The sequence below is a fragment of the Carcharodon carcharias genome, chromosome 16 (genome assembly GCF_017639515.1).
Source record: "Carcharodon carcharias isolate sCarCar2 chromosome 16, sCarCar2.pri, whole genome shotgun sequence".
Lineage (NCBI taxonomy): Eukaryota > Metazoa > Chordata > Chondrichthyes > Lamniformes > Lamnidae > Carcharodon > Carcharodon carcharias.
In genome coordinates, this window is record NC_054482.1 from 56,073,791 (window position 1) to 56,101,052 (window position 27,262).

Sequence of the window (27,262 nt, forward strand, 5' to 3'; positions counted from 1 at the left end):
AGCAGCCAATGATAGTTTAACAATTTGAGTGAGGAATGTATAAGATTGATGAGGGCAAGTCCAAGGAATGAGAGAACAATTGGTGTGGGTCAAGAGTTGAAATAGACTAATTTCACAATGAAATGGAACAAGGGCTGAACAGCCCATTTTAAAACGCTGGGAAGAAGTATAATGGGTGAGAAAATGGTTAGTGCTTTTTTTTTGGATGTGGGGATTCACAATTCGTGATCATGTCAATTCAGATTGAGTTGGGCAACATGTCAAATTTATTAATCCACCTTATCTGCATGATTGTGGCACTAGCTTGTACACTTTGTGCTATTGTCTGCTCCTGAATACAGTTGACGAGCTCTGCATACAACAGGAGACCCCAGCAGTGTTGTTTGTAAACCATATGGTACAACCAAAGTGCCCTTCTTAAAGGGGAGATACAGAGAGATTGCTGCAATATATATTCTTGCAATGTGAACACCAGGGCATACAGAGGATCCACTGGAGGCATTAATGTGCAGGTGGGCAGGAGGACAGATGCCATGGTTCCACAGGTAGGGGTGGGGACAAGGGGAGGTTAGGAGAACCTCAGGAGGGAATGGGAGCAGGTGATGAGGATAGTCAACACCTATAATTTAGGCCTGAAGACCTGACACCAGTGCCGCAAGAGGACTAATGATCTCACCTGGGTTTTTATTCATTTACGGGATGTGGGTGTCGTTGGCTAGGCCAGCATTTATTGCCTGTCCCTAATTACCCTTGAGAAGGTGTTGGTGAGCTACCTTCCTGAACCGCTGCAACCCCTGAGGTGTAGGTACACCCACAGTGCTGTTAGGGAGGGATTTCTAGGATTTTGACCCAGCGACAGTGAAGGAACAGAGATATATTTCCAAGTCAGGATGGTGAGTAGCTTGGAGGGGAACTTCCAGCTGGTTGTGTTCCCATGTATCTGCTCCCCTTGTCGTTCAGGATGGTAGCAGTTGTGGGTTTGGAAGGTGCTGCCTAAGGAGCCTTGGAGAGTTTCTGCAGTTTATCTTGTAGATGGTACACATTGCTGCCACTGATCATCGATGATGGAGGGAGTGAATATTTGTGGAAGGGATGCCAAACAAGTGGACTGCTTTGTCCTGGATGGTGTCAAGCTTCTTGAGTGTTGTTGGAGCTGCACCCATCCAGGCAAGTGGAGAGTGTATTCCATCACACTCCTGACTTGTGCCTTGTAGGTGGTGGACAGGTTTCGGGGAGTCAGGAGGTGAGTTACTTGCTGCAGGGTTCCTAGCCTCTGTCCTGCTCTTGTAGCCGCAGGTACTGATATGGTTAGTCCAGTTCAGTTTCTGGTCAATGGTAACTACCAGGGTGTTGATAGTGGTGGATTCAGCAATGGTAATGCCATTGAATGTCAAGGGGTGATGGTTAGATTCTCTCTTGCTGGAGATGGCCATTGCCTGGCACTTGTGTGGCACGAATGTTACTTGCCACTTGTCAGTCCAAGCCTGGATATTATCCAGGTCTTGCTGCATTTGAACATGGACTGCTTCAGTATCTGAGGAGTCACAAATAGTGCTGAACATTGTGCAATCATCAGTGAACATCCCCACTTCTGACCATATGATGAAAGGAAGGTCATTGATGAAGCAGCTGGAGATTGTTGGGCCGAGGACACTACCTTGAGGAACTTCTGCCGTGATGTCCTGGAGCTGAGATGTATGACCTCCAACAACCACAACCATCTTCCTTAGTGCTCATTATGATTCCAACCAGCAGGGAGTTTCCCCCTGTTATCATGTGAAGATGCATTTACCAATGTTATCTCATACCTAACTTCTCATTGCTCAATGCACCAAACTCTCATCACTCTCTCAGCAAAATCCCCTGATGCTCAGGACTCCCATCTAAAATCCCGATACTCCACTTTACCCTCACGCACCTACCACTCACTGCCTCTAATAGCCTCCAGCTATGATGGCACATCACTCAAAGTGCTGTGCAATCACTGATGTTCTGTCCACTCTATTGCATAACAAGGTACACATTAGAAGGGAGCAGAGCAGAACCAGTGGGGGACAAGGATGCCTGAATCACCTAAGTCCTACAGAGGGTATGGTTCTCTGCATCACGGTGTTGGCTGAGATGGGGCCTGGAGCATCCACCGTCACTTGCTAACATTGACAGTGGTGGCATGATCTTGTTGCCCAGCTGCAAGCCAAATGTAAGATTTACAGGACTAAGAATGGCTGCCTGGAAAGTCTGCTAAGAATGGGTTTTACTGGCAACTGGTCTCAGTGAGTCCTGATAAAGTTTACATTTAATTTGAAGCTGGCTAAATGAGATCTTCTCTTACAGATCCAAATGCATTTTGGCATAACAAAGGCCTCCAGACATTGCTCAATTTTTTTGAGGAATATAAACTGCAATTAATTTGAGAAAATAAATAATGAGTTTGCATTTATACTGTTCCATTCATGTAGCCTGAATGTCCCAAATTACATTACAGGAACTGAATTGCATTTTTTTTTGAATGTCTCTCAGTTATGTTGACAAATGTGGCAGGAGGTTTGAGTACAGCTACATTTCTGAGTCTGTGAACGAGGTAAATGAGCAGTTTGTCTAATTTTGTTATGATCCTATTAGAAATGTTAATTTTTAAAGAAGAAATCTGAACACCCAGCAATTAACCTGACAGAACTATGCCTTAAGATGTCAAGATTTTGAACGAAAATCAAACTTTATATAAAAAGAGAAATTAAAGCGAACACCATTAACACAACACCAGAGTTTATAAAGACTTATTCTATAAACTCAGTTCTAACTTTTTTCTCCCAAGAGTTTCCGTATATTAGAAATACCACTGCTTGGTTTCAAACTGCAGCCAAGCTGATTACTTCCAGAACTCTAGCTGCACGAAGTTTATTTGCTTTTTATCAAGAGGATTACTTGGATTTCTCCCTTTGGTTACTAGCGAACAAATTCTTCCTGTCGTTTTTCTCCTTTCCAACTTTGTCTTATATTGAATACCAGCTCTCAATCGCAGGTGAGGTCATGGGCAATAGACGTGGCATTTACTCTACTTCAGGTGTAGGTCTGGCTTTATCTCTCAATATCCAAGGAGCTACAAGTTACAAAAAACCTAAAGCTGATGTGTCTTTTCTGCTTTCCAAAAATCAACAAGCCTTCCTGTTGGCTGTCTCTTCTTAGCTGCTTCTCTCAACCATTCTTGTTTTCTGGCTCTGTATGAACTGAATTCACAAAGGTAAACACAAAATAAAGAGTATTATCTAAGCTCCATCCATCTCCATGGCAATGTGACACACATGGCCTGTTCCTAGATAGAAACACAAATTAGCTACATTTTAATTCCAAAGCTTTACTTAATTCTGGGAAACCACATAAATAATTTATATCCATTACTGAAATAATTGCAGATATCATGCCTCCAGTTCTTTAGTAAGCCCACCTGCCCATCTGCCATTTATGACTCTCACCCGTTTACTCTGATCCTAACCAGTAAAGTTACCTTTTGAATTATAATTGCCTTATGTCTGTGTAGTTTTCCAGCCTCTGGATGTTTACAAGGGCTTTCCCACTGAACTTGCGTTAAAATTTAATGTATAAAACTAAAAAGCTATACCTTTAAACCAAATGAATAATGACAGGCATATGTAACGGTTTTGAGAGATGAATGTTGGCCATGACATTGGCAGAATTCGCCTGCTCTTCTTCAAATAATGCCATGGAATTTTTTTTCTGCTCCCACCTGAATAGACCAAAAGGCCTTTGTTCAACGCCTTATCTAAAAAAACATCTTTGACAATTGAGTACTCTTTTAATGCTAAATTCAAGCTGAAATCACGTATTTAAGACTTTGGCCAGAATTTTACTGATGAGAGTGAAGTTTCCCCACTGGGATTGAAAGCAGGCCCACAGTGGGGTGATTTTACTGGCAGTGCCCAATTAAGAGGTCACTGCTGGGATCACTGACTAGCTAAGGGCAGTGGCCTTCCTCTCCGAACTGTCGGCCCAATCAGAGGACTGGCAGTCAGCATTCTTGATGGTGCCACTGATAGGGGTGGCTGCTGCTAAAGCTGTAGAGAGAAGGGGAGAGTACCTCCGTTTTGAAGGGCTGGAAAAAATTATTTTTCAGTGGGCCAGGGCCAGGCAGGAAGGCCAAAATGAATGAAGAGGCTGTGGCAGTGTTGGAGATGTGCAGCATCACCAGGGGGCCCCTCCATGGGTCTTGGAGAACTCAGAAAGGAAGGCCCCCCTCCACTCCCAGGAAGCTGTTGGGAGGCCATCTCAGTATACCTAATGGTTCTATCCTGAAGCCAGTAAAATGCTGCTGGAGATGGAATTTGGCTTTTAATTGGCCAGTTAATTGAATTAATTGGCCGCCTGGCTGTGGTCAGTAGGCAGCATCGCCACTGCCATTCCCGCTTTTGGGAATATCCATCCCGGTGCCCTCTGTCGCCACTCTACAAGTCCTCCCACCTCTAACTTTCCTCTCCCAGGGGCTGATGAAATTCTGGCATTTGACTGATGTTTGCCCTCACTGCCTTTTGGCTCAGAGGCTCTGACCAAGCTCAGGTGTAAAATTGATTTTTTTTTAAGTGAAACACAGAAACAATTGGTACATGGATTTTCAGTTCCTAAGGAACACAATATTGTGTAGGAATTGTTAAAAGTATTTTTGAAGTGTATTATTTTGTTTCCTAGTTGAATTGTTCTTAGACCAAGCTCAAATAATACAGTACTCCAGGAGCTGTCAATATCTAGGATATGCCAGGCATGACATTTCTGATTGGAAAGAGTGATAGTTTGCAAATCCACTTAAGTGATATATGTTACAAAATTTGGCTCCAGAGCGCCAATATTGTCAGTGGTGCAGAAGCCGGAAGAAGCAAAGATGGCAGTTGAATTGCTTTCAACAACACCTGGTGCAAAATGTTACGCTTGTAAAGGCATGGGTATGGTGGGCATGTGCCAGAAGGTGCAGAGTGGATAAATTGTGATACTCCACATCTAACATTGATTTGGCACCCAGTCTACCATGTTGGACCTCATAAGCCCTATTAACCTCTCTTTTGAAAGTACTGTGTACTGTGTTGTTGGAGTTCTGATAAAAGTGTTAGTGTCAGAAGAGTGTTGCTGAACATTTACAAGTAGTGTAGAGGACTTTGAAGGTCTGCCGTCAGAAATCATACAAGCACCAATGGTAGCTTCAAACCGTCTTGAGTTGCAGCATGACAGGGACATGGGGCACAGCCTACACAGAGGGAGGAGGAAGAGAGCACCCAGTAGAAGGCCTTATCCACCTAAGGTATGTAGAGCAGGGTGAGTAAATAAGGATTTTGATCGGGTAACTTAAGGAGAACACTGGATATGCACACACAGATGCCTGGCGCATTGGCAGTACGACAGGGCCTTTTGTTAGTGTCAAGGAACATGGAGGAATCTGGTTCCAACTTGGCACAGAGCTTTATCCAGAGCTTGGAGCCTAGCCTTTCTAGCACAGGAGTGCTGGCCAACTGCTTGACAGCACTTGTAGATTTAGTCATGATGCAGTGTCTTGTGGCCGATATCTCAGTTTCTATTGTAGCACAGGAAGAAGCCATCCAATTTCTCGGTGACCCAGCGGGATAGCTGGCAGGTTGGGAACTCAGTAAATTCTCCAGTAGTCTTTATCGCAGCTCTTCTACTGAGCCACAACATTAGTATCTAACATCCAAGCTCCTCAACCATTGGGGAGGGTGGATGAGATTGCACACTGAATCTGTCAGAGGAAGGATTTCTAATTAAAGACACTGTATATTATAATAACTTGGCAGCATATAGATTTATGAGGCTGCATTAACCACAGGAAAGAAGAGGAAATCTGGGATGGCTGCTCCCAAGATATCTCACTCCTACCTAGGGGTCATGCTGTGGGACTGCAGGGATGCAGTGGGGTGAGCGCTCTCAGTGACAGGAGGAAGAGGGCAACCTCTCTAACTTCTCCAAACTAAGAATCCTGCCAATTAGTTGGCTTTACCCACATTCACTTTCAAACACCACATTTTGCCCCTATCTCTGATGGGGCCTCCAGGTGTATGAATACTGACACGGCCACCAGCTTGATTTATATAAGTGGCCTGACCTCACTTTGACTCCTGCAGGCTCTTGCTCAAACTCGAGTGCTGATTCAGGTTCTTGTCTCAAAGGTGGGAATAATTTTTGTACTACCAAAGTATTGTAGTGGTATATGATATCTGGGACAATTAACATTTACCATGTGTGTTCGCTTAGATTTTGAATACTTCTCTAAGATAATTTTAAACCTTCTTCAGTGTTAACTGTTCCAGCTTTTGAGAATTTTCTCATATTTCGATTAATCATAGTTATTGATTTAGTTACTATTTGCTACGTTATTGTCAATGCCTGGATATTTTCCTAATCACTCTGTGAGAATTGTGCTCTAATGTTATAGCTATACTACCCCTCTGTAAGGGCTTCAGTAATCTATCCACCATCCTCCTATGTAGTTTCTGGTGAAATAACAGCAACCACATGATTTGTCATTCACATTAAATAACATCTGCTCATAAACTCAGATCTCCAATTCAGCCAGGCCTGTGTTTGACCAGCTTGTTCACTCTTGTTTGCAGAGAGTTTTGCTTATGTCCTCACTTTCAAGCAATTTACTTCCTTCTTTACTTGCTAGCTCCATGTATAACTACACTTTTTTTTTTCTCCTACAGCCAATTTTTGACTGTTGGGACATTATTAGGCTTTAAAGCATCCCCTCTACATTTGCCCCACCATTGGGAACTGATATTAGCTGAGAGGATCGTACACTCTGGAATTCCCTTTCTAAACTTCTCCATCTGTCCAACTCCCTCTGCTCCTTAAAATCCACTTCTTTGACCAATATATTGGCCAGCCCTTCTAAAATTTCCTTCTTTGACTTAACATCCATTTATTTCTTTGCGTCATAACAATGTGAACGTTGTCAACTGTGAAAAAGAATACAATGACACCAGGAGCACATCAGTGAGTAGGTTGTCAGAAAGTCATCAGCCTTGCACCCTCTTTAAACTTAAGCTCAAATCAAATTATGCTAACTTGCACCAAGTTCCATTTATCCAGCACCTTTTGTTTTTACTGACCTACAAAATTCTGACTCCTGTTTTCAAATCCCTCCATGGCCTTGCCCTTCACTATCTCCTGTAACCTTCTCCACCCTACAGCCTTCCAATATCTCTGAACTCATCCAATACAGGTCTCCTGCACATCCAGATTTTTATTGCTCCACAATTGGCAGCTGCGCACTTAGCTTCCTGGGTACTAAGTTCTGGAATTCCCTCCCTAAACCTCTCTACCTCTCTCTACTCCTTTTAAGATGCTCCTTAAAACTTAAGTCCTTGACCAAGTTTTTGGTCAAGTGGTCGTGTGCCCTATATCTCCTCATGTGACTGAGTGTCAAATTTTGTTTGATAATACTCTTGTATCTTAAAATCACTGAATAAATACTAGTAAAAGCAAAATACTGTGGATGCAGGAAATCTGAAACAAACAAACAGTGGGGTTGGAAAGTTCAAAAAAATGACTTCGGATTGGGATACTGACATGATCCTGCTCTCTTCCCGCTTTCTCAGGTAAGATTTGCGAGTGTGGCCAAATACCCTTGTGGGTCTGGTGGGAAGCCAGCTGAAGTAGTTCAAAAGTCAGCTAGCAGCAATTTTATACAGGGATTCCCTCTTTCCAACAATGCAAAGGGTTACACACTGTCTGCAATCTGACAGGGTGGAGAAGGTGAGTGCACAATGCAAAGTCATCGACTGAAACTGAACTGATAGGAGTAGTATAAAGGGTGAAACTGACAATCCTGTGGTCAGTCACAGTCAAACGCTTGCACTGACAGGACACTGGCAGTTCCTTCAGCCTAAACTCACTGAATTTGTGTGGCAGAACAACTTAGTGCCGCTTATTTCAAGTGGCTTTGACAGTTTTGAGGGGCAAGTCACCTTATCACCTGTGAGATTTCCTTATGCCATAAGACTTTTATATTCTGAAGTAGGTTGGACCTCTGAGCAGGAGCTGCAGCATCGTCCAGCTCAGCAACTCAAAGAGCAGTAGCAGCTGTAGCATTCTCCACAGCCACATGCAGCTGGATGGAACAGAGGGGATGTACACAGGCTGCACGTTGAAGAACAGCTTACCCTCAGCACAGGGCCTATAGACCAAGGGTCAGCTTCCTTGACCTCGGAGCCACAGTGCCTCTTAAGGCTCCAGCTCTTATGGTAGGTAGTTCCTCTTGGAAGAAGACCTAAGGCCAATAGGAGTGGGTTTCCATCTATTCCCATGGCGATTAAAATGATCACAGCCCTTAGTTTCTCTGCATGCAGTTCATTCTAGGCAATCTTGCAATCTGAAGCCCACAACTGCATCCGTCAGGTTATGGATATCTTATTTGCGAGAGCTCCCATTACATTAACTTTGAGATAGATGCAATCAGTGAACCTAGAGTGGTGTTTGCTTTGCTTCTTTCGCAGGATTTCCACAGTTCCAGGGCATTGTAGACAACATCCATGTGAACATTATGGCATCGTCAGAACAGCCAGGGATTTTTGTTAATCAAAAGGGAATCCACTCCTTCAATGTGCAATTGGTTCACACAAGTTTGTGCCAATTATCCAAAGAGCTGCCACAACGCATTCATCTTTCAGTTGTCTTAAGCTCTGCAGCTCTTCTCTCCAGCCTCAGCAACTGGTTCTTGGGGATAAGGGGTGCCACTTAAGAACTGGCTCCTGACCCTAGTGAGGAATCCCACCATAAAGACATAGGAGATGTACAACAGGAGCAATTTCACCACCAGGTTGACAATAGAGCAAACCATTGGCTTGCTTAAAATGAGGTTTTGGTGCCTTGACTGATTGGGGGTGTGTATTAAAATTGTCCAGCAAGGGTATACACAATAGTAGTGTTGTGCCGCACACTGGCTTGGCAGTGCAGAGAGAATTGGAGCTGGAAGAAGAGGATAATCCTGCAATGTTGGTGCCTGCTGCCGTAGATCTGTCTGCCTGAGAATCCCATGACTCCCTCATCCAGGCACTCTTCAGCTGAGAGCTATGCTTGCAGCGTTACTCTTGTCCCCTGCCAACTCTTGTGGAAAAACCGACTCCCAGCAAAAGACCTCATCACAGACAGTGTCCACCCGTTACATTCAGGCCCTGATGTCCTCACCACTGCATCACTTTCCATTCACTGCCATTTACATGCTGATAGTCAATGTAGTATGGAACAAAAAAGACACTTGACAATTAGTAGCGAGAACAAGCTCATGCCTTCATTAAAATAGACATTTTCCGTGTGATACTAACAGGGTAATAAGCACCCAAGTGACTTCCTTTATGTAACTAAGACCATTTCTGAATCGATTTTTTCTTACTTTTAGATGGTACTACTCCTATGGCTTAAACCGAGCTAGATGCAGGCTGTTCGTTCCGCTGCTTTGACACGAGATACCCGTGACGCATATCCTCTGGGTTTTGGAGCCCATGACGGGCCTGCCAAAAGAGTGCCCCATCTATATCCACACAGGACACATCCTATCAGAGGGGCCGATGGCAAGGGTCATGAAATGGGACAGGCTTGAGAAGAGCCCCTAGTCTCATCATCCTTTTCTTCCTCTTTCCTCTCAGGGCCCACCTGTATTTCCTTGCTAACCAAGAGCAAGAGAACACTTGGCTGCATTTAAGTGTGGTGTTCAGGCATCAAGGCGATTCTTTAATCATTACTTTCAGAATGATAGTCACGGTATGCAAGACATTTCTGTGGGCCAGCAAACACTCATTGGCCTACAGCACATGGCTGTCCATGAGAGTGGCCGCTGTTTTGATGGACGTGATTAAGAGCTCAAATGCAGGAGATATCATGGCATTCATGATAGATTCCTCCATCTTCTGCACAAGGATGCTCATTATCACTGGAAATTCTGACCACTCTCACACTTTCTCTGCTGCTCCATCAGTATCCATTTAGCGAATGACCCCCCTGAAGCTCAGCATCTGTGTGCAGTTGAATAGCGTTTGGTGTCCTGTGTCCTTCACTGGGATGGCTCACTGCTGTTGCTGTCTCCAACACCTGTTCTGCTCACGTGATGTGCTCTTCACCATATACGTCTTGATTTAGCAGAGAATCTGGACCCACTGAGTTGTGTGCATGTGCACTGGTGATGGTGAACAGGAGTGATGTGACTGTGCATCCTCGGAGTGCTCGCATTTCTCTGAGGACTTCATGGCCTTCTCCCTCTCCTGCTGTGGTGGGTCCCACATTGAACCCATGGGAGATCAAAGACATGAGCTAGGGTTGCACATAGGTGAAATTGGACTGCAACGTACCATTGTGCAGATGATGAGAGTTAATGTGCTGGTGGCATAGATTCAGCATCAGTGATAGTTCAGTACCAAGTCTCTGGGCTACCCTAATCTCACCAATAGCATCAGCCTGCACTGCTTCCACTCTGCCAATCTTCAGCTTCCTCCTCCATCAAAGTAACGCTGGGCATGGATACAGCTCCAGCCCGGTTCTCTGCCTCTCCTAGAAACTTTAGGCTCTCCTCTTCTGCATTCAGAGATGGTAGAGAGATACAAAGTGTGAGGATTTAACTGATTGCTCAGGATGAAGGGAAGACATTTGAGGAGGATGACTGAAAGGAATGGGAGAGGGCACCAGTTTGCTGTTGAGTGTTACTGCTGTCTATTGATATAGAGATTTGAGGAGAAGGGAATGCATGTCGCAGTAAGGTGTGTTAGTAAGTGGATTGCTTTGCAGAAGACTGCTAAGGGGGTGAGAGAGTGACTGGCTGACAGCTAAGAATTGTAGGCCACTCACCTTGCTGGTCCTCAGATGGTCATTGAATTGTTTACATCTCTAGATATGGGTCCTCTATACCAGTCAAAACCCTGTGACTCTCTTTAGGCCAGGCACTTTAGCTGTAGCCGAATACCGGGGACATCTTACAATAATATTTTAATTGGCTGCATCTGGGATTTTAATGGGGTCAAGGACATTGGTGGCTGGCTGGTGGAATTTTGTGTCATACCTGCATCTAATCTACTAATATTACACACAGTTTAGTATAACATGGTGCCTCTAGGCTTTCAAGTGTAATGCCTCTTTTCAAAAAGGGAATTGATCAGATACGGGCAACTATAGGATCAATAGCCTTTTTTTCATTTGGTGCAAGATAGTTAAATAAATTTTCAGGAGTAAACTTTACCTTTCCTGTTTACTGGATTGTTGTAGTCAGCACAAATTCAGAACAGGAAGACTCTGCCTGACTGATCTCCTCAACTTCTTGAATGAAGTGACAACCCATGTGAATTTATGAACCCATTCACAAACTTGGCAACAGATTTCACCACAATTTTCAGTCTTTCTGATCTAGGGATGCTTGACTTCTGCTTCAAGATTAGATTTTATATAATCATGTCATTTGGGTGTGATTTATAAATGGATGTGCCACTGAAATTAAATCGATTACCTTCAACAAGAAAACTTCCAGATTCTCAAAATTTTCCCAAACTTTATTTTGTAACTATCACAAAGTTATTATCCTTCAGAAAATGATTTGTGCCAGTGCAGTGAAATAATCATTGTGCTGCAGTAAAGTCAAATTCTAAACGTGACAACAATTTTTTTGCTTGCAGCTTCCCCATCAATTGCTGTCCTTGAATTGAAGCAAGCTGTTAGTAGGCTGAGTTCAAAAGTCCATGATATTATGCTTGTGCTTTGGGCTATTAAAAAGTAGAAAACTGCATTTGAAGAGAATTAGGATGGCTTTTTCCCCTTCAGATCACTTCAGTTATAAGAAATTTTGAAATAGGAGCAGAGTAGGGCATATGGCCCCTTGAGGATGCTCTGCCCTTTAACAATGGGCTGATTGATCCTTGATCAATCTTGCCTGAACCCCATTTCACTTGATTCTCTTAAAAGACTAAAAATCTATTGATCTGAGTCTTGAATATACTTAATGTCTACGCATCTACATCCCTCTGGGGCAGATAATTCCAAAGATTTCAGCCTTCTGAGTGAAGATTTTTTTCCATCTCTGTCTGAATAGTCATCTCTTCTGCCTGAGACTGTGCCCCTTGTTTTAGACTCTCCATCCAGGGAAAACAGCCTCTCAACACCTATCTTGTCAAATCCTCTCAGAATCTTATGTTTCAATGAGACCATGTCTCATTTTTCTAAACTCCAGAGAGTACAGGCCCATTCTACTTGACCTCTTCCCATAGGATAACCTTCTCATCCCAGGAATCAATCGAGTGAACATTTTTTGCCTCTAAGGTATGTATATCCTTCCTTGGGTATAGAGACCAAAACTGTACACAGTACTTCAAATGTGGTCTTATGAAAGACCTGTAAAATTGAAGCAAGACTTCCTTGCTCTTGTACTCCAAACCCCATGCAATAAATGCCAACATACTATTTGCTTTCCTAATTGTGTGCTGTACCTCCATTTTAACCTTCTGTGTTTCTAGTACAAGGACACTTTCTTCTGCTCTCCCAAAGTTTTCTCATGGATTCAGGTTCACTGGTTTTAATACTTAGTGCTCTACTTGCATCTAATCTGCTAATATTTCATATTCATAAAATAACAATGAATCACATATAAAGAAGCTGATGAGCTTTCAGCCTGGTATAGGGAAAATATTTAAGTAAACATCTAACAAAAATGAACACAAACAGTCCAAAACAAGCAGTCAGCAAAAACTAGCAAACAAAAAAGGTGAACCAGTGATGACCAGTCAAAATATGAAAAATCTTTTTGGCTACCAGTTTGGTTTCTCAATTAAGTTTCAGATTTACAAAGATATAGAACAAATAGATATGAAAAATCATCGAATGTTTCAAGAGAATAGTTAAATTAATCCATACAATGCATTTTCCACATTCTACATGGCTCCAACAACATATTCAAATCAAGAAGCCTAAGTCTTGAGTTCATGTGGATTCTTGGGGATCACACTCAGCTGAGGAGACTCAACAATGCAGCAGATTATACTTATACATCACAAATATCAAATTTGTTTAATTCTCAGGAGAAAGGTCTTTTCAGCAATATGCATCACTGTTATTACTTTTCTATTAATTTCCTTATCCTAACATGAACACTTCACACTGTTGTTGGTTTATGATATACTGGTGCAAGAGTTTTCACTGCTGTGCGAATGGTACCAAAAGTTATCAATATCACGATAAATCAGTCATGTATGCACAAGATTGACTACAGTACAGATTGTCTGAGTTCTGCTTCAGAAATCTTTTGGGGGAGAAAGGGACTGATTCCACAGAAACTACCAACAGTGGAGGGGAATGATTGTTCAACTACAAGAATGTCTCAACTGTAAGTATGCCCTGTAAAAGCACATTCTAATAGCCCATTTTCATTTTAGCACAGTTTGTAGATTAGGGATGTTCCCGAATGGCGCTGCCTCCATTTTCATTTAAGCACAGTTAGTGCAAATGCTCAGTGTGTTGTTTCACTGCTTCCCCCACCCAATCCTCCCACTTACCGCTTCCCACCTCATCCCTCCCTCTTACCTCCCCAACCTTTCTTCTAGCTGTCCCTCCTGCTCACCGCCCTTCCCACTCCCTCTCTCAACTCACCCTTTTGCCGTTTCCCTTCCCTGAATCCTCGCTGATTCCTGCTTGTAGCCTCACTTGCAGCCCCACTCCCGAAACCTCAGTGTGAAATGAGCGAGGGCTTGGGAGTTGGGTGGCGGAAGTAAGTGAGGGAGTAAGGGGAGCTGTGAGTAGGAAGAGGCGGTGGGAAGTGGTCAGCAGGAGGGGTGGGAGGGACCTGTTGGGGGGGTGGGGTGTGGTGTTGAGACAGTGAATGTTTGCTTTCTATGGTATAATCTTTTCCTGGTGCCCCTCCCCAAACGGATCATGAACTGTCATGGTTTACAATGTATTCACCCTTATAAGTTTTCAACATCATTCTTTACTTAAGTTGTTTGCCAGACTTTTTTTTCATTATCTTGGTTTGCCTTGCTATCCACATAGTAAATCCACTTGGCTCCCTCTCCCTGTTGAACGCAGTTTTCAAATAGTCAAAATTAACCAAAGAAGGAATTACATTTTCAAATATATATTACAAATCCCATCTATTATAAATTGCCTTGAGTAAATACTCCAATGTACATTTTTGTTTTTTTTAATTCTTAGCCAGCATTAATCTAATTTAGTAGTTGTCATCAGCCAAAAAGGCTTTTAGGAAATTCTGCTGGAAAACTTCCCATAGAGTAACGTAAACCTAGATTTCCCACCTTGTTGTAATAGCAGTGCATCATGGGCAGGGCTTTCAAACAACTTTATCTGTGTCCCAGTCCTAACTAATTTTCTGGGAGTCAGGGAATTAAACGTGTAATGGGCAATAGGAACACATGGCATTGCCTGTGGTGGTGGTGGTGGTGGTGGTGGTGATGATGATGTGGAAGGGAATTTTTGCTTGTCTTCTTGCAGTACAGGCTGGCAGTACTAGCTGGAGAATATATTTTTCAATTGCCAGTTTGATTCGTGCATTCACTTGTCATCCCACAATTTGCATATGTCTCCTCCACATTTTAATGGAAGCATTATGTTTTCAAGTTTTTCATTTTTAACATATAGATCTTGCCTTAACCCCTGTGCTTAAGAGGAAGGATGGGGCTCCTACATATGTTCCAGTTCCATTCTTAAAACAGCAACTTAGAGTCATGTGACAATTTCCCAATGATTTTTCTGTCTTTGATTTCCTTCTCTAGCTATATCCCTGCCACATCTGAAGGAAAGGCACAAGAACAAAGGTCACTTCAGATGCAGCTTAATGGAATTGTTGAAAGGAGAGACAATGACAATTGTATTGCAGTGTTAAAGTATTTCCTTTCATCAAAATATTTCAGGAGCTTTGATAACAGGATGGTAGGATTATACAGGAACATAAGAATTCTTCTATTTAATTATTTTACTTTTGTATAAACAAGACTTCATTTTTAAAATTGCTATTTTAACAACTGATTATGGGCAGTAAAAGCATTGGATTAGAAAGTGACCTTTGCATTTCTTAGGATATGGGTTCAAATCTAACCCTGGGCTAAATACCTTCTTAATCTGTGGACTGCATGGACACCAAGTGAAATGAGCTCACCATGGTAGAGGCACAATTGCTTCCAGTCAACACTAATTGAAAATCTCCGTCAGTGAAACTGCAAGTCCGGCTGATGTGGACTGTGGAAATATAACATTAATTCAGCAGGACATGGTTTTCTGTAATTCTCTCAACCCTCCAGTGTCTCTTCTTTGTCATGCTGCTTGTCTGCCACACAATACTGGATGAGCAGAAATTTCCTCCAACTATATTTTTGGAAGATTGAAGTAGTTGTTTTTAGTCCCCTCAACAAACTGTGTTCCCTACCCATCAGCTCCAACGACCTTCTCCCTAGTCACTGTTTGCGCTGAATCAGACCATTTGCAATCTTGGCATTCTAACTTAAGTGAGATGAGCTTCTGGGCCTGCTAACTTCCATCTCTGTAATGTTGACCGAATCTGCCCTAGGCTCATCTCATCTGCTGTTGAAGCTATCATCCATGCCATTGTTATATGTAGATTTGACTATTCCAATGCTTTCCAGGCCAGTCTCCCATCTGCCCCCTTCCATAAACTTGATCTCATCCAAAACTCTGTTGTCCTAACTTACACTAAGTTTTATTCACCCATTGTCAATGTGCTTTCAGACCTACATCAGCTTCCTATTGGCAATGCTTCAAATTTAAAATTCTCATCTTTATTTTCAATTCCCTCCATGGCCTGCCACTCCCAAGCTTTGTGACCTTCTCCAGCCTTACAACCCTCAAATCTTTGCAGGAAGTCTGCTGTCACCTCTAGGAAAATACTTTTGACCAGAATTTGAGTATAAATAACTCATTTAAAGGAAAATAATTAAGGCCAGGAGTTGTTAGCACTGCTCCCATTCCACTGCTTCACTGGAAATGCAGGTGACTTGTTTGTTCTGGTGAGGCCTGGTCTGATGGAGTGAGAGCAGCTCCAGTGGAAATTCCTGGCTCATGTCTAGAAACAATTGTTTGGAAATGAAATGCTTTTACAATATTTTCTTGAGTAGTTCATTATTTAACTTCTGAGTTACTGCAGAAGTACTGCTATCTCAGTTACTCACAGTCTGAGTTAGTGCCGTTAAAGGACAGTTTATGTTGTCCCAATGGGCACTGTCTGTCCAACAGTTCCTTGCACATGTGAACCTGCAAAACAGCAGAACAGATTCTTAACCAAAGATAAAAGCAAAATACTGTGGATGCTGGAAATCTGAAACAAAAACAAAAATAGCTGGAAAAACTCAGCAGGCCTGACAGTATCTGTGGAGAGGAAGATAGAGTTAACGTTTTGAGTCCATATGACTCTTCATCAGAACGAAAGAAAAATAGAAATGAGGTGAAATATAAGCTGTTTGAGGGGGGTGGGACAGGTAGAGCTGGATAGAGGGCCAGTGATAGGTGGAGGCACAGAAGAGGCTGCCAAAGATGTCATAGACAAAAGGACAAAGGGGTGTTGGCGGTGGTGATATTGGAAAGGGGGTGGGGATGAGACACCCTGGTCCACTCCTCCATCACTTCCTATACCTCAACCTCCTCCCACGGCCCCTTCCCATGCAACCGCAGAAGGTGCAACACCTGCCTCTTTACTTCCCCCATCTCCTCACTGTCCAAGGGCCCAAACACTCCTTTCAAGTGAAGCAGCACTTCGCTTGCACTTCCCTCAATTTAGTCTACTGCATTCGTTGCTCCTAATGCGGTTTCCTCTACATTGGAGAGACCAATGTCTATCCGCATGCATGACCCAGACCTTCCTGTCACTTACCATTTCAACATACCACCCTGCTCTCATGCCCACATGTCCGTCCTTGGCCTGCTGCAAGGTTCCAGTGAAGCTCAACGCAAACTGGAGGAACAGCACCTCATCTTCCAATTTACAGCCTTCCGGACTTAACATTGAGTTCAACAACTTCAGATCATGAACTCTCTCCTCCATTCCCAACCCCTTTCCAATCCTTCTTTTTTCTAATTATTTATATATTTTTAAAATATATTTTTCTTTTCCCACCTATTTCTATTATTATTTTAAAAGTTATTTCCATCCATTGTTTTTCTCCACCTTTTAGCCTATTTCGATCCCTTTCCCCCTACCCCACCCCCACTAAGGCCATCTGTCACTTGCTCATCCTGCTTTCTACCCTTAATGTCAGCATTAGCACACCCTTTAGCTAATATCACCACTGGCAATACACCTTTGTCCTTTTGTCAATGACATCATTGGAAACCTCAATGAGTTAATGTCTTCTTTCATCATTTTAATACAATGTTAAAAATTGCACTAATATTTGTGCAACATAAATTCAATTCCTATTTGTTGCAACTCTTTTGTGATATCAGTTTTGAAATCAGTTGTTGGAGCACCAACACAATTCTATGAAAGGGAAAAATGCAGTTCTGATCAGTTGTTGACTGAGCCATGCTGTGCAATACACAGAGTCCAGGCGAGCTGTAGACAGGCTCTAAATGTGGAACCTTCCCAACAACTGATTGAAGTGATGTTGGTGGTGATCGGGGAGGCAATCACTTGTACTGCCGGTGGCAGGAGTTGATAGCTCAACAGACTAAGGAGGAAGGGAAGAACTTCTGCTAAATAGCTATTTCACAGCTTGTCAGATCATGCATGCCTGTTTTATGTGTCATAACACTACCACCAGGGAAAAGAGCGAAATAAAGGAAAAAAAATTCATGTGTGTCTATAAAACCTCAAGGTAATTACCAATAAGGAAGGTCATCTAGCCCATCTTAATTCATTCAGAGAGACCTTAAAGTCTCCCATCTGCAGTATCAAATAGGTTCTGGGATTTTTGCCTAAACTACTTTATGCAGGAGGCCAATCCATATATTGATCTTTTTCTTTGAAGAACTTCCTGCTACATCAGTTCCTGATTTATATTTTACTGATTTGAAATGTTTGTCCTATTTTTGGAATTTAAGTTAATTTTCTGGTTTGACACTTTCTGTACTGTTTACTTATTCATAACTGTTTAAGACCAGTTACTTTCCTGTATATCTCTAAGATCGGATTTCAGACTCTTCCTTTCAAGACTGCAAAGTCCAGGTTTCTCCACTCTTTCCTCATATATCATTCCTCTAATACTAAGGATCAGTGTTGTGAATCTCCCTTGCATTTCTTCCACTGTTTCAATATTTGCCTTGTGTGTTAGAAACCAGAACTGAATGGCAAGCCCTGCAGTTGCTTCCAGAATCTCCATTCCTCTGACTCCATTTTCTCATGCAACCGCTGTAATTTTTCAACTGCTATAAAGTTTGATCATCCACATTCAAACTTTATTCTATGCCTTGGTTATTTAGTTAATGTCCTATACAAAGAACAGCATTCTTTTTATTTAATTATTTTTCTATGCTAAGTACACTAATCCACTGTGCTTCACATAGGACTAAGAAAAATGGATGTTGTACCAAAGGAGAGATTAAGCAGAAATTCATCTTTGCAGTGCTGCGGCGGCTTACGCCATTTTGGTTTTCTTTAACTTCTTTCATTGGATGTGAGCATCACTGGCAAAACCAGCATTTGTTGCCCATCCCTAATTTCCCTTGAGAATATGGTGATGTGCAGCTTTGAACTGCTGCGGTCCATCTGGTGTAGGTACAGCCACGGTGGTGTTACCAAGGTAGTTCCAGGATTTTGATCCAGTGACAGTGAAGAAGTGGCGATATAGTTCCATGTCAGCGAGAGTGGGTGAGTGAGTTGGCGGGGAATTTGCAGGTGGTGGTGTCCCCATGAGTCTGCTGTCTTTGACCTTCTATGTGGTGGAGGGCATGGGTTTGGAAGGTACTTTTGAAGGACCCTTGGTGAGTTGCTGCAGTGCATCTTGTAGATGGTACACACTGCTACCATTGTGTGGCAGTGGTGGAGGGAGTGAATTTTTAAGTCAGTGGATTGGGTGCCAAACAAGTGATCTATCTTGTGCTGGGCCGTGCCACCACCTGCTTCTGGTTGTACTCCCACTCTCTTGAGAAGGACACCCACGCTTGCCTCCCAAGCAGGTTTGCTGGAAGACTGTAAAGGAGTGATAATATTATGACGTCACAGACCCAACCGGCCAATGTGATGTCAGGTTAGCAAAATTGGACTATGCATGCCCAGACAACGAATTCCTTATCACTCTGTAAGAGCCAAGTGTTAAGTTGCAAGGGCCTTGCATAAGTATCCTTTAAAGGGTCTGGCACCCATATTAAGGTCATTTTTAAGAACTTGTGCTATTGCAAAATGTCTGACAGTACTCAAGTGTTTTTGGAGATGTTGTGGTGAGTTCCTGGATTTACCAGAGAGTATTGCCTCATCCTTATAGAAATGACAGAGGAGTAGGTGATCTGTTCCTATAAAGGCTGCAGTAGATATGGGGACAAGAGTGCTAGTGTCTGTGTCTGAGCATGACAGGGAGATGGAGCAGAGGCTGCAGAGAGGGCAAGAGTTGCATGACACTCTCTGACAACTTGGAGCAGGACTCCTCTATGGTCCTTCACAGTGACAGGAGGCAGTTCAGCTGGTTGCTCAGTGCACCCAGCATCTGTGTGCATGACCATCAGCACCCTCTGTATTATGCTCTGTCAAGATCCTCATCAGAGTCCTTTGCAGCAGAGCTAGTTTGAACATTTGGCTGTTTGTCATATTCTTGGAATTTAAATTAAATTGTTCACCCTCCAGTAGGCTGGTAAATGAACAATCCTTTCACCCTGGCCTGTCTGCTGCCCATTCATGGATAACTCACTATGTACTGATCCTAACCCTTTATTTGCCTTCATGTGACATGCAATGTCAGTATTTGAGTTGGTGGCTATGAGCATCAGATTAAGTGCTGGGACCTCATCAATAGCGCTCTGCTATTGCTCTCACCCTTCCTCCTTGGGCTGCTGTAGCTGGACAGGAGACAGTTCTTGGGTGTCTGAAAGCAGGAAATCAGAAGGGGAGAGTTGATATGGGGGGTGGTGTTGGGTTGGGAAGCATCAGCAGCTTTCTCATCATGCCAGATAGCAGGATGAGGATGTCCTGGGAGTTGAGAAGTGGCATTGGCAGGATCATAAAGTCGCCCTCTATGGTCTTGGTGATTTCTTCATGTTCACGCCCTCATTATAACTTGCCCCATGATGTTGAGAGTAATTTCCTCTTTCGGGCTCAAGACATGTGGGTGTCTTTGTTTTGCTGCTGGATCTGCTCTGCTGTATGCCATCCTGCCCTTCATGAGAGAAGGTGAATTTCAGTGATTGTAAAGCACTATTTGTCTGATGTGTATTGCTGTAGCTGAATAGCTGGCGGTATGTAGAGAGAGTGGGAGGTGGGTATGATGCTAGTAGGTCTGAGGTTAAGGTGAAGTTTCAGGAGGTTAGGTGTGACCTCTGAGTTCAAAGGAGTGCTACTGGGTGAGTGATGTGCATAGGTGCATTGAGCAGTGTGAAAGTTGGTGGACCATCTAGGGTTGCTAAGATATCACTGAAAACTCACTGACAAGTTAGTCTGCCAGGGTCTGGAGGAAGACAGAGAGCAGCTAGAATCTGAAGGTTTTAGTGGTTCATTGTGCATCACTATGGATGGGATTTCACACTCGGGTTGTGAGAAGTTAAAACAATGCTGCAAGAAAACTGTGCACTGTAAAATATAGTTCTGCAGTTAGTTTTCTAGGCTGGAAAAGGTGGAAATAAACCCTTTGGAAACCAAGAATCATTTTGGACTGGTTCCAATGTTGAATGTTTACTTAAAGGACAATATGATATATCTGATGGTGTTTATTATTGGTTGAGTTAAAAGTTTTCTGTAGTTTAAAGTATAAGTTGCCTATAAAAATAGAGAATAATACTTTGTTACAGTAAATGGCTTAAAATCTGAAGTCTTGTGGTGTCATCCTTCAGATTTTAACTGGAATTTTGAATTTCTTTTTTAAAAAGTTATTGTCTCTACAAAGAATGTAACACATTTTGTTTTCAAGAAATAAAACATGAATTTTGTCTTTATAATCTTGGACAACAGTGTTGAAATGTAAAACTTATTTTGGTTCATTATACAGAAAGTAATCACTTTGATTTTGGTTGAAATTTTATACTAAGATTGTAAATGCAAAATAGAGTTCTTGCAGTGCAATCCACCATTTCCATACACTATCTGGTAATTGTGAGCCTGTGTGTTATGAGTTGACATAGTTTTGCATGCCTTCTGTATGCAAATGTATGAAATTTATGAAATATAAATAGGGAATCCTGGATACACTGAGCAGGTTGGGCAGTGTTTGTGGACAGGGAAACAGGTTTAATGTTTCAGGTTGACGACCTTTCACCAGGTTTGAAGCAAGTACAGAGGTAGGGAAAGAAGGAAGATCAAATGGGAAGGCTTGTGACAGTGTGGAAGGCAGGATAGACTAATTGGCAAAATGAATGATGCTGCAAGGCAAAAGGAGATAGCAATGGGACACGTAACGGGAAAAAAGCTGGATCTAGAGAACATGTAAATGGGAAATAACAGAAACATCACTAACAGCTGCTGTCCATTAAAAGGGGGAAGAGTTTATTATCTGAAATTTTTGAACTCAAAAGGTGAGCCCAAAAGGTTGTAAGTCATATTTAGAATTTTTTAGACAAGATAAAAAATATATAATAATACAACTGTGTATCCAAAATTATATACAACTATTGATAATCAGGAGTCATTTGCAAAAGATAGTTAGCAATATAGACCTTGATGACTTCAGAAAACAAATGAGAGGGTACCATGTAACTGGGGAGCACTAATCAAAGTACTTCAACAATGTACTTCAACCATTTTGTGGGCGTGAAGATAGTGAAAGGGCTTGCCTCCATCTTTCAATCTTTGTTAGATATGGGTGGGGTGGCAGGGGATTGGAGGGTGGCAATGTGACACACCTATTCAAGAAAAGTATAATGACAGTCTTACCGGCCAGTTACTTTAACATCAGTGGTGGGTAAGGTTTTGGAATTCGTTATCCGGGAAAAAATGGTTATCAGGCATTTGGAGAAGTTTGAGTTACTTAGAAGGCCAGCACAGATTTGTAAAGGACAGATTGGGCAGGATTTTACCTTTGGTGAGTGGGGGTGCGGCCCCCCTCGCTGACGCGTAAAATAACGCGCGGTGACATCGGGGGAAACTCCTGACGTCAGTGCGCCCGATTTAAGTTTTCAGGAAGGCGGGAGCGCAGCAAAATCAGCTGCATGCCCGCCAACCTGTCGATAGCCAATTGAGGCCATTGACGGGATCAATTAAGCAATTAAAGGACCTGTCCATCCAACCTTAAGGTTGGCGGGCAGGCCAGGAGTCCTGGCGGCAACTAGAAAAACATGAAACCTCATCCACGGGCGGGATGAGGTTTCATGTAGGGTTTTTAAAATGTTAATAAAGTTGTTATGGAAATTATGAACGTGTCCCAACTCATGTGACATTGTCACATGAGGGGACATGTAAGGGAATTTTTTTTTTCTATTTTTAATATTGTTGAAAATAGACGGGATCTCCCTGAGGCAGCACTTAGCCTCATGGAGATGAATGCGCTCTTTTAGGCACATGCCCGAAAGAATGCACTTTAGATTTTAGGGATTCCCCCCCACCCCGGCCCGCACAGGGAGCTAATAGCGCTTCCCTGCGGACGTCACGCTGGGCGGGCCTTAATTGGCCCACTCACATAAAATGGTGGTGCACCTCCGATTGGGGGCGCTGATCGGAAGTGCGCCCGCCCATCAACTTCCTCCCATGGGGGGGGGATAATTCTGCCCATTGTGTTTGACTAATCAACTGAGTTTTTTGACGAAGCAACAGAGAAAGTTGATGAAGGGAATGTAGTGATGTCCAAATGGATTTTAATGCTGGTTAACAAAATCGAGGCTTATGGAACAGGACAATCAATGTCCAAATGGATAAAAAAAATCATTTAAAGCAGTGAGTTGTGGCAGATGGTTATTTTTTGGACGAGAGGACGTTGGACAATGGTGTTCCCCAACAGACAGTGCTAGGGCCATTGCTTTTTTTTGCTATATGTAAAAGACATGGATCTTGGAATACAGAGTAAGTTCATAAATTTGCTGATGATACAAAACTTGGAGGAGTGGAAAACAGTGAGGAAGACATGAATCACCTGCAACAGGAGATAGGCTAGTGGAATGGGAAGTGGCAGATGGAATTTAATACAAAGTGTGAGGTGATACATTTTGGCAGAAGGGATAGGGAGAGGGAATATAGACTTAATGGCACAATTCTAAAGAGTGTGCAGGAATGGAGGGGCCTGGGGGTGCATGTGCATTGGTCTTTGAAGGGGGCGGGAGATGTTGAGAAAGTGGTTAGCAAAGCATATGGGATCTTGGAATTTATAAATTGAGACATTTGAGTACAAAATCAGAGAAGCTGTGCTTTGGTTAGGCCCTAACTGGAGTATTCTCTCAAGTTCTGGTCATCAAACTTTAGGAAAGATGTGAAGGTCATTGAGACAGTGCACTTGAAGGAAATAAACTTGCAGGGCTGCAGAGATTGAGTGGGGGACTGAGACTGACTGATTTCTCTACAGGGAGCTGGCATAGACTCAATGGGCCAAAGGGCCTCTTTGTGTCTTAAATGGCTATATGACATTCTCTATGCTGTTTCTCTGCGAGTGTGGGATTGCAAAGTCACACCTCAAATACTTTTCCTTTGGTAGAATAGTTTAAACAAACACATCACAAGTACTTGCTTTGGCAAAAGTGTTTGACAACTCTTTTTAATTTACCAAGGAGGAGATTGTTATATTAATCAGAATAGCAGAAATTCATTCAGACACATTTTTGGGGCAAAATGGTTTGTTTGCTTGGAGAGTGCACTGAAGACTGAGATCTGAGGTTCATACAAAATTGGGTTTTAGGCCTTACCTGCATAAGTTTGTAATTTGTGACCACCAATTGGGCATGCAGCTCACTCACTAGTTTACTGTGAACCAATTTGGACTGATTATAACCCCAGCAGTGACCCTGAGGTGGGTGTTAAGATGGTGAAGAGAAATGGGAGTGGGATGGGTGTTGGTGGGGTGAACTGGGGAAAGGATGCAAACTGATATCTGGCTGCAGTGTTGCTGTGGAGGCAGGAAGAGCGCATCTGTTGTCTTGGATCCACATTGAGATAAGTGGGAAGAAATGTTTACTTATCTTTGGCCTTCAGTGATCCTTTAAGGATAACTGGTTACACCACTGTGAAGTCATAAAAGCTCGTCAAAGCTTGTGCAGCATAAACTCCTCATATTTTTGGTCAATTTCGGAGCAGTGTCCTTAAACAAGCATTCGGCCCATCAGTAGCATATGCAAGGGACCTAATACATCTGTAAGGCAGTCACAGAACTGCCTTCATATCGCCCAAGCAAATTTGGCATTGCATGCATTTCTGCCCTGTGAAAGTGGACCTTTTTACTCTTATTTCACTCCCAAGAAATAGACAAAACTAGGTCCAATTTCTCCCTCAATGATTCATAATTGCTGTAAGCATATATGTTGACATTATCTGTATCGTTCTATTGCATATTTGTATACTTCAGAGAACAACTCTTTCAAGCTCACCATCTTTGATTTATTCTTTTTGAAGGACCAAAGTTGCTTCAGTAAATTTCAGTGGGACTGCAGTAAACATCAGAAACCGTCCTCCAGCTCTTACGTTCGAGACAATGAAATTTATTAAGTATTAAAAATTACTTAATGGTGTACCTGATGGATCAACAGTGGTTAAACCAATGAACAGCCAAAAAGTACAGACCAGGGGTATTTCAGATTTGATGTTTAGTCTCTCAGGTTTTACGATGGGCTGGAAGTAGGGGTATCACAATTCAAATGAGCACTTCTTTTGAAGAAAGCAAATTTTTGTAACAATGTAGAAGTTGGCTCTATTTAATAGGTGCAAACAGTGAGCATCAATCACTGTGCTTGACGCCTACTTATATGGCTCCAGTTAACATCAGTAACTTAACATTTGAGAATAGTGAACCTTAAAATGCACATCACAATTCAATGTGCTGATTCTAGTTTGATCAGTTTAAAGATTTGATCTTATTTTTATTGTCTTAACTAGAAGATTTAGTAGAATTAGTTGCTTTTTAAAAGAAAATGAAGAGCACATTTGAACTATTCAGACTAAGAAAATAGCATGTAATACGTCAAGAAATCTTGATTAATTTGCATGGATTGAATCTTGTTAGATCAGCAAGAAACCTGATTTTGCTGAGTTCTGGGAGACTCAAATTTTTAAGTTGAATTACATGGTAAGATTTTCCAGTTTGTGCCCAGGTGTACTGGATCCCAAGAGTGCAGTAAACATTTGAAAATAGGGTAAGTTGAATTCGCAACCATGAAGAAAACCGCCCAATTTCATTTCCATTTACAGGTGTATGTTCCATCTGTTCAATTTTCTGATATTCGATGCACCCTGGTGATCCGATGCACCTGGCCACAGACACAGGAAAAACTCTCCATATAATTTCTTTTACTTACCCTACCATAACTTGGGCCAGAATTTTACGTCCTGCGGACAGGCACCAGACCTGAACGGGTGTAAAATCATGCGAGATGACGTCGGGCAAGTGTCCTGACATTATTGTGCACTCCCGCGATATTTTGTGTGGCAGGTGCACGCAAAAGTTGGAAGAGTGCCCGCTGACAATTAAGCGTGCAATTAAGTTGATTAACAGCCTAATTGTAAGCATTTTTTTTGTGTGGCCTATCCAACCTGACAGTTGGTGGATGAGTCAATCAGCCAGGCGGGCTTTACATTTTTGATTAAACCTCATCCAAGGGCAGGATGAAATCTCCATTAGGATTTAAAATAAAAATATACCTCAGGGAGCTTTTTTTTATGAGGTATGCTCTCAAGTGCTTGATTGTGCTGCATGGACATTTTTTTTGCAGCATTTTTTGGAGGTCTGCAGCCAGCCAGTGTGAAATCGTGGTCAGAGAACGTTTTCCCGTCCACTCCCAGGCCCATCAATTGCACATGCCCGAGGAGTACAAAATTCGGGCCTTTGTCATAAAATTTAAAATAGTATAAGTTAACCTATAGCGTTTAAAAGTTAAAAACAAAAAACCGCGAATGCTGGAAAACCAAAATAAAAACAGAATTACCTGGAAAAACTCAGCAGGTCTGGCAGCATCGGCGGAGAAGAAAAGGACTGAAAACGTCAACTCTTTTCTTCTCCGCCGATGCTGTCAGACCTGAGTTTTTCCAGGTAATTCTGTTTTTGTTTTAGTGTTTAAAAGTTCTCTCTTCTTTAAATCTTTTATCATGTTTCATGTAGGAGGCCTTGTGATTCAATAGGTAGCACCCCTGCCTCTGAACTAGAAGCACAAGGTTCAACTCCCATCCCAGGGGAGCACAAAGACCATGAACAAACATTTATTTTCAGGAGAGTAAATTTTGGCATTGGAAGGAACGTTCATGGCACGGTCCAAACAGGTTGATAATCAGCCTACTTATCCAATACTTGCCCACTTTTCTCCAAAGGGGAAAAAAGTGTGCTTGGAGATATGTAACAATATTTTATGTGTGCTAATTGGGAAATGGTTTTGAAATGCAGCCCATGTTGGATGCTGGCATGCATTATAAATAGTACCTTGTATGCCAAGTGTAGTCGGGCAGATACGCTTATGTAATGTCAGCAAAAAATGCGTTTTAATTCTACTAACCAATAATCCTGCTTGTTCAAACAGTTTTAAATTGTTTAACAGCTGACTAAACTTTCATGATTAATTCAAAAAGACACCTCCATTCAGCCTATTTATCTTAAGCTATGAATCAGATCGCAAGCAAATACTCTACCTTGGCCTTTTACCCATTGCCCTTCAAATCAGGTTTAATCATAACTTACATTGCTTTCAGCTATCCTTGTCCTATCTGGGATTCATATATCTGTTTTTGCTCTCCTGAAATCAAATGTTTGTTCATGGCCTTTGTGCCTTTTTTATGTGTCTGCAAAAATCCTTATATGCCATTAATCTCAGCATGACTGCACATTGGGTCTTATGTATCCTGCAATTTAAAAACACTGTCATAATGTCCTTTTTCCATATTAAGTATTAAACATTGTAATATCCTGACCTTGATGACTTTGAGGAAGTAACAACCCAAAAGGATATAGTAAACGCGGTAACATAGTTCACTTTAATCCAAAAGCCTTTT

At 42.2% G+C, this 27,262-nt stretch overlaps 2 protein-coding genes across 3 annotated transcripts in view; one reads left to right on the forward strand and one right to left on the reverse strand.

Moving 5' to 3' along the window:
• The window catches only part of pde4ba (phosphodiesterase 4B, cAMP-specific a), a 753,168-nt gene that overhangs the window by 82,243 nt on the left and 643,663 nt on the right, over positions 1-27,262 (forward strand). The gene's annotated exons all lie outside the window — the stretch shown is intronic.
• LOC121288947 (histone H2B type 2-E-like) overlaps positions 16,180-27,262 on the reverse strand; it is a 35,656-nt gene continuing 24,573 nt past the window's right edge. The window contains exon 3 of the mRNA XM_041207814.1: positions 16,180-16,269. Within this exon, the coding sequence (XP_041063748.1) occupies positions 16,180-16,269 (90 nt within the window). The remainder of the gene's footprint in view (positions 16,270-27,262) is intronic.